At 39.2% G+C, this 8256-nt stretch overlaps 3 protein-coding genes across 3 annotated transcripts in view; 1 reads left to right on the forward strand and 2 right to left on the reverse strand.

Annotated features, from left to right (window-relative positions):
- si:ch73-335l21.2 (RING finger protein 223) overlaps window positions 1-4957 on the reverse strand; it is a 6383-nt gene extending 1426 nt beyond the window's left edge. Inside the window, exon 1 of the mRNA XM_032511370.1 lies at window positions 4445-4957. The gene's annotated coding sequence lies outside the window, so the exon portion shown is untranslated. The remainder of the gene's footprint in view (window positions 1-4444) is intronic.
- The window catches only part of si:ch73-335l21.1 (insulin receptor substrate 1-B), a 60768-nt gene continuing 55460 nt past the window's right edge, over window positions 2949-8256 (reverse strand). The window contains exon 6 of the transcript XR_004331231.1: window positions 2949-2959. The gene's annotated coding sequence lies outside the window, so the exon portion shown is untranslated. The remainder of the gene's footprint in view (window positions 2960-8256) is intronic.
- si:ch73-335l21.4 (RING finger protein 227) lies at window positions 6578-7715 on the forward strand. Its single transcript, XM_032511369.1, has 3 exons — window positions 6578-7112; window positions 7339-7441; window positions 7699-7715. Exons 1-2 carry the CDS (start codon window positions 6629-6631, stop codon window positions 7395-7397), a joined length of 543 nt encoding a protein of 180 aa, XP_032367260.1. The 5' UTR covers window positions 6578-6628; the 3' UTR covers window positions 7398-7441; window positions 7699-7715.

Consider the following 8256-nt stretch of genomic DNA (forward strand, 5'->3'; position numbering starts at 1 on the left):
TGTGTGCTGGCCTGCACACTCAGAGCATTTCCAGGAAATTATGGTATAAAAAAACAAGCAAAAGCAACAGTTGTGGAAAGTAATAAGTCACAGTAATAATACTTTCTGCATGTTTGTGAGCACGTCCACTTCTGCACTCAGATGTGTTTTAGTTGAGTCATTTAGAGAGTCACTCCACTGATTTTACTGAGGAACATTCTGTCTGTGAAAACAGTTGTATCTTCAGTAGCTCTTTCTAATGTATGAGAAAATAACCCTGATAATGATGTAATATGGGTTATCTTAGCTTAAGACTTTCAAGAATTTTAAAAAGTAAGTTCTATTTCCTATTGTCTTCCCCCTTAAGAGCTGACGCCATTGGGTTTATCCCTTTGCACGTGCATAATTATTTTCTTTCCCGCCCATGCGCGCAGCACGGGCCTTACCTACTGCCGCAGCTACTGCTTATAACAAGAGCAGACCAATTGTTCATCTCCCAGTTTATTTTCAGCGATAACAGAATGAAGACTACTTCCAGCGGTGTTCGCCTCTGCCCCAGTTTTCAAACCGGTTACATCCTGCCGGGGGACTTCCACCCTTGCTGCGAGTCTAAAGAGCCATAACAGCGGCGTACACTGCCTTGGATCCACAGGGAGGGGACCTCTTCAACGGGGATCAACGTCCTCCCTCTGCAGCTCTCCCCATCCCAGGAATGGCCAGTGCCATTACCATGACATTATCACCAACAATGCACTTCCACAATCATGAGTCAGGCCTCACAATCAAGTATTAGGCCAATTCATAATCATGACAGGGTTTTGTTTTTAATCAAAATTTAATAAATGTGCCAGACTTTGCCTTAGTATGTGACTCTTAGAGCCAACGACCAAGCGGGAGTGAGAACAGGTTGACGCACACACGTACGTCGCCAAATACATTTCAAGGTTTCTGCTATGAAGACGAGACGTGTGTAACTCAAACATCTCACATTTACCAACAAAACGTACAGCAAAAGACCGTGCTAATTATTTCGGACAGTCCTGCCGAAATAATTATATATATATATATATATATATATATATATATATATAAGCTGTAATGTTATTTCATTAAAAAGTCGCTGAAAGTGGCTGCTGTTTCAATCCTGTAGACTCTCTGCAGCGAGCTGGGCTGCTGCTTGACTGACACACATAAACACACATGGTGGATGAAGGAAAAAAAATGGAGATGAGACGTGGTACAGAATGACTTAAATTGAGGACAGCTTCGCTTGTTATTGTAAGTGCAATGATAAATTAAAGTCCAATAAGTACTTTTCCAAACTGTGTGAATGTGTGTCCCAGGCCAGGTTAAGAAATTAACTAACAATGTAAAGATCAACAAGCCACTGACACATATGTTCAAATTTGATTTATTCAACAAAATATATTTTTTAGTCTTAATTCCACCAGCAATTTTCATATTATACCAACATTTGCAGCATCCTGAGCCTTTTTGGTAAGGTTTCTAGGAAAACTCAGCCCAGAGTAATTTTATTCTCCCCAAAACAAGCTGTAACTACATAACTATATAACTTATACAACTATAAAAACGTTCTCTCTCTCTTGCAACTTCATTGCAACAAACATATAAAAGATAACGCAACTTTTATTGCAAATGTTTTTACAAAAGCTCCTGCAAAATCAGGTATTTTGGGACACAACAATTTCAAAAAAATTCTGCAAAATCCAAAAGAGACTGCTTAGTGGGCAAAGCCTACACAAAATAAAACGATGGTTATGAATTGTAACTCCAGATTCTATGAGTATAGAGGTAGCCCTCTGAGATTCGGGCCACCCAGGGAAGGACTGGGGCTAAAAAACTACCCTGGACTTTCTCTCAAAAGGCCCATCATCCGGCCATCAGCCCCTAGCCGTGCACGACAGACACTAGCCACGATGTCCTGATACTATGCCACAATACTGTAGCCTATCAGACGGTATTCACAGCAAGTTAGACCTCAAAACCGATGATGTTAATTGTGGTTGTTTAATAATGAAGTCTCAGCTGTAGAAAAAAAAAAAAAAAAAAAAAAAAAAAAAAAAAAAAAAAAAAAAAAAAAAAAAAAAGGTACAATGCCATTACATTTGCATTGAAAATAAAAAACAAATATGGCTACAGAAACACCAAATTACACTAACTTGTAATTATAAAACAGTACAGAGTATTACTGACAACACTTTTGGAGATAAAGTAGGCTACTTGCCGTACATGGGGATTAGATATTCTGCAGGCCTATACCAAAACTACACTGAGTGTTAGTTACTACCCTGTCATCTTTTGTGCGGCAACTATCTTCAACCTGAATAAACAAACGATTTTAAAGATAGGCTATTAGCTATTACTGATGACATAATTTGTTGTTGTGTTAAAGAATTTGCATTGAATAACCTATAATATAATTTTTCAATGTTATATTACATTGTAAGGCTGTAAAATGATCAAAATGACAAGGCTCTATGAATTGTGTCTGTGAAGCTTTCACAAACAACCACCAGGTATTTGCCAGTTCCGCAATAGTAAACGCAAATATGAAAGTCAAAGAGAAACTGGACTCTGATGGAAAACAGACAGAAAGTGCAAGCTAGGATCTTTTGGTTAAGCCTTTGGTTGCATTTGGTGACTTATTTATCCCCCTTCCTAGCATGTCGGCACGTTTAGAGTGGTACCAATGCATGCCGGATGTTTTCCTTTTTAGTTCAATACCAGTCTTCATCCTCACAGCAAAAGTGAGCTCACTACAACCTCTAATATAGAACCAAGTGAAATCACAGTCTACCCGCAATTCATTTAATGCCTTTAATGTTTCAAATTAACAGGAAGTATTAAACAAGTTAAGTGTGACAGTACTTAATGATCATTTTCATAATCATGATGCACACCCATGTTGATAGCTGACAATGTAATTCTCTAAGATTATAGGATATAGGATAAAGGCAGCCTATTTATATAAAGTAAACAACATGTCCTGCTCCTGGCATTTACCAGTACCTCTTGCTGATGTGAAAATAACTCTGCCGTCTGTACTTTTCTTCCTCATTTTTTATTTTTTATTTTTATTTGTTTTTACACGTAGCCTATGTGATCGTATTAGTGCCCCCTGCTGTTGGCAGTTAATTTCACTTTATTAGACTTTTTTGTGCCGTCAATTGGACGTCAGTTCTTGACTTTTCCTGAACACAAAGATTGTCAGTCTGTCCCTGGGGCCAACTGCTCCACTTACATTGGCTGAAGAAAAATGCTGATGTTGGGAAATGAACAACAGGTCCACTCATGTTATATACAGTATCTATATTGTTTACAGACGTATTTGAGGCCCGTGCTGGACGCAAGGGCGGGAAAGAAAATCTTCATTAATGATAATCCCAATAGCGTAAACTCTTAGAGGGCTACGCCCATACTCAAAGAATCTGGAGTTACAATTCACAACTATTGTTTGTGTTACAAACTGACAGAATGGAGTTTGAAAAATGTGAGCACTTGCAAAGAGGGTCTGACAAAACACTAGCAACTATTGAGTTGAATCATGGGAAATGTAGGATCCAATGCTTTGGTACCTTGACCTAATCCTGAGACTAAAAGTATATCTCACTTTCTACTGTATTGATTTTGACCATTCAATTCTAAATTTGTTTCTTGTAAGTGTGCCAACTTCATGTAGCCTAATTGCAATACTAAGTATTTGGAGTAGTGGCCCTTTAACACTAATAATAAATGTAAACTGCTGAGCCTGGCAGCCAAATATATATATATATATATATATATATATTATTTTTTATCTGCTATGAAGACGAGACGTGTGTAACTCAAAATCTCACATTACCAACAAAAATACCGCAAAAGACCGTGTAATTATTTCGGACAGTCTGCCGAAATAATATATATATATATAATATATATATATATATATATATATATATATATATATATATATATATAAATATAAAAGCTATAGCCAGCAGCTGGTTAGCTTAGTTTAGCATAATGACTGGAAACAAGGGGAAAGCTAGCCTGGCTCTTTTTGATTTGCTTAGCATTTGATTTGCTTTGCAGCAACTTTTTTGCTCATATGGAACAACTACATGGCAACCCAAGTTCATGGGGGCATTGTTGCTTAGCAGATGAGGTCTCCTTTGAGTGGGTCCATGGTAACACGCAAACCTTTTCTTCCAGAAGTCTACTACACATTCATAAAAAACAAGCAAAAATAGGGGTTCAAATATAATTCACATCAACAATAAAAATTTTGCAAGTCTCCAATTTCGCAACAATGACAAACAAGTTGTGAAAGGGAAATGTTGAAGCCTGCACTGGATAATGAGCCCACTTGTATCAATGTAGCCTATCAGTTTCAGTGAGAATAGATTGAGAGAAACTGGCAGTGATCCATCTTTACACCTAAGAAGCAGATAAGAGAGCCACTTACCCACTGCACAGTCCTTTGATCAGAGCACACTTTCATGCCTGCCACTGACTCCAGTACTTCCCCTCTCACAGTTCATACTTCTTCTCATGTTGGTACAGGTCTCATGCTGGCAGAGAGTCTTCCTCCCTCTATGTGTGCATTTCAAGTTTCTATCTTAATATCCTGTATCTTCGTGACTGAAGCTTGGTTTACTGGCAACCTGCTGTTTTCGCTCTGTCTCACTGATTTTACTCGTCTTACTCATCTCTGTCTAGTCCCCCTTGAGGCATCTCTATGGTGTGCTCAGCAGTAATTAAACCCTTGGTGATGTGAAGGTAACCAGGACACACAAGACAGAAAATTACAGTTTCATAGTCTACCTCCACTACTCGCATATTACCAGCATGTTACTATGCATCAACACAGTCAGCATATTGGAGATTTAAAATAGCAGTGTGTGGATTAGGGTGTTACAACCTTCAATTTTTCAACATTAAAAGTCAGTTGTTTAAGTTGATACTATAAAAAAACATTTGTTTTACATACTTGAAAATCCTCTCACATTTTAGTGGATGTCAATTAGAAAAAAAAAAATTGTAAAAGTAATGTATGTTCAGACTCAGAGCATGGTGTAAACAGGTGAATTATTGACAGATAAATTAAGTAACATGACTACCTCTAATGCCGTATCCGTCACACCCATCCCAAATTTACTGATTCACATAACCTGCTTGTCCTGTACAGACATGCTTGACGCCTACTAAGCTATTTTGAGAGTCACACTCATTTTGCGATCAAACAGTTATCAAGTTGACTTTTACTAAGACATGTGGGGGATACTTGGTAAAAGGAATGTGCTTTGTTTGAGTTCCTCTGTGGGTACTTTACTCTAATGCTGTGAAAACTTTGTGACAGATCTTTAATTCTTTAGCAAGAACTTACTAAAAAGAATAGACCAGACACAGGGTATAATGAGAATTGAATGTTCCTATGTGGGTTGAGAAAGTTTTACAACAACCAGACTTAATAAAATATTTTAAACTTTGTCAAATGCTCCTGAAAAGATGAAATATGGCAGTTTTCACCACAAGAGTGATTCGCAGCTCACGCACATCTGACTTTATTTTTCTAAAGGATTACGTTTACATTTGGTTGAGAAAGAAATGGAGTATGGAGCTAACAGTAGGCCTATATCACTCATTGCACTGCATTTAATCCAAGTATAAGTCCAGCCAATACAACCTTTCGCTTGGAAGTACTGACCAAACAAAGAAAACAAATATCTTGTTATAGCATAATAATAGAAAGAATAGCCTACTACATAACATTAAAAAAACACATAGATAATCTTGCTAAAAGGGTCAAGTAAATCATTTCTTTGGAACTGGAGACATTTCCCTTTGAATATTCTAAGTTTTTGGGAAATGTTTTCTTTTACTTCAGGTTAAAAAAAGAAGAAGCAAATTTACAGTAAGTTCAATGCTGAAGGTAAAAACGGGAAGGTTAACAATAAGACAATTGTAACACGCACACACACCACACACACACACACACACACACACACACACACACACACACACACACACACACACACACACACACACACACACACACACACACACACACCTTTTGATTGTTGGCCAAGAGTTTAGCGGAAATCACCATGAAAGGAAGGCATGTGTCGCGTTGTTTGGGGATTACCATGAGAAGAGAAAGAGAATTGCTCACATCACACCGAGTGAGTGGGCGAGGAAGGGTTTACTTCTGAAACAAGTTCAAGTTAGATTACGTAGGAAAAATCCTGGATAGCCTTCACATTTTTCAATTTAAAAACAATGTTGGGGGTAAATTAGGCATCTAAAAGCAAACACTCAATCTCATTTAATAGACCTGAAGAATCAAGATATTTATTGTCTTGCTTCAGCGTGCACCTGGGCTGTGATTTTGTCCTGTAGGTGACTTTAAGTCGGAAAACACAGCTTTTTGTCCCATACCATACACAAAATAGGTTTACACATGAAGTTTCAAGTTTCATCACATCACTAGTTTAGTAGCTTGATGACTCATGGCCTACGCTTTTTTTGGCTCAAATCCACTACACGGCCTGTCTGCCCTCCTCTTCCTCCCACACACTTCCCCACACCATGTTATAAGTATGGACATCTCATCTCTTACGTTATTCAAACCAAGCCCGGATCAGAAAGCATGATGCACACTGAACATGAGTGCGGAATTTGTTACCGGACCTACAACGCAGGACGGCGGTGTCCCCGGGAACTCCACTGCAAACACAGCTTCTGTGAGAGCTGCCTGCTGGCCCTTTTACAACCCCTGGGGCCCGATGAGGCACGTCTGGGCGCTGACAGATCCATCGTCTGCCCGCTGTGCCGACAAACTACATCCATCTCCGGAGCGGGGAAGATGAGAGCCGAGCTGAGGGTGGATGAGTTCGTCCTTGAACGGCTGCTAGCCTCGGGAGTCCTCTACCAAGAAGAGGAGGACGACCCGGAGGAAGGGGAGAGTCGCATTCAAGACGGGTGTGACGACACCGAGGAGCCGACGCTTCCCGAAACTCCTGCCGAAAGTAACGACTTCTCCACCGGCTCCAGAGGTGGGAGTCTCCGGCGGTCTTGTAGGAAAGTTTGGCGGTTGATTAGCAGGAAGAGGTCACAGCGGAGGGGCGGAGAAAGTAAGTAGCCAGACGGATTGTGGCTCAATCAGTTTTTCAATTTGTAGCCTAATGTTGTTAAGGAAACAGCCTAATGTGAGAGGGACAATAAAACATAAGGAAATTCTTGAAAAGAACAGTTTGTAAATAGGGTTTGGTGGTAAAAAGTATAGGCTACTCAGATCCTCAAGGCTTTATAATAAAAATAGTGGATACTGTTCTAATGTGCCTATTTTTCCTTTACCAGACAGTATTACCAATGATGACATGAGGAACCTCGCTATGATGTCCTGCTACATGTTTTAAGGGGTCCACAACTTCATATACCCTGGATAATGTAATACGACTGTTATTTTGGCAGCTGTGGGTCAGTGGTAGAGTGGTCGCCTGCCATTTGGAAGATTGGGGGCTTGATCCCTTGCCCTGCAGCCGACAGTGACACTGAACCCCGAGTTGCTCCCGATGCTGCACGTCGAAGTGTAAATGTGTGTGAGTATTTATCTGATGAACAGGTGGCACCTGTGTCAATGTGTGAATGGTTCCTGTACAATGTGAAAGTGCTTTGAGTAGTAGTTGAGACTAGAAAAGCACTATAGAAGATCAGTCCATTTATTTTCAATGATTCCCCCTCGCAATTGTGAACTGTAGGCTAATGAAATCCTGATGGCAAGATATACACGTCATATATCATTAATGATTTAATCCTGCTTTTCAATCGGATTGCTTCTTTAAAAGATTACTGTTGCACTCAAATGAGAAACAAATGTAAAACTTGTGAATTCCAATTGAGTGTCCATTTTTGAGCCTATGTATGCACTAATGTATGTGATATTTATTTTATTTTGAAATAAAACACATTTAAGGACAAATAAATGAGTTCTGGTTTCAACTTATTGTGCAGCTTTTTTATGGGGAGTATGAGCGTGTGTGCATTTAAACAAAATCTAAACATTGGCCTATAGCTTTGGCCTGTTTGTGCAAAAATACCGTTAGAATTCACATTTCATGAAGTCTGTAGGCCTAAGCAGACTTGACGAAGTAAAAGCAGACTTCAAGGAGGAGTCACAAGTGGTAGAGAAAGATGATTACTGTAAACTGAGGGAAATAGATCGAATATTTAAGAGATGGAATGTTTAATGAAATGGGCCAAAATGGAAAACTAACC

The sequence above is a fragment of the Etheostoma spectabile genome, unplaced genomic scaffold (assembly GCF_008692095.1).
Source record: "Etheostoma spectabile isolate EspeVRDwgs_2016 unplaced genomic scaffold, UIUC_Espe_1.0 scaffold352, whole genome shotgun sequence".
NCBI classification, from domain to species: domain Eukaryota; kingdom Metazoa; phylum Chordata; class Actinopteri; order Perciformes; family Percidae; genus Etheostoma; species Etheostoma spectabile.

Coding starts and splice junctions, on each gene's coding strand:
- si:ch73-335l21.4 (XM_032511369.1), top strand. CDS start 6,629: ATGATGCACACTGAACATGAGTGCGGAATTTGTTACCGGACCTACAAC. Junction 7,113..7,338: donor ACAGCGGAGGGGCGGAGAAA/GTAAGTAGCCAG, acceptor TTCCTTTACCAG/ACAGTATTACCAATGATGAC.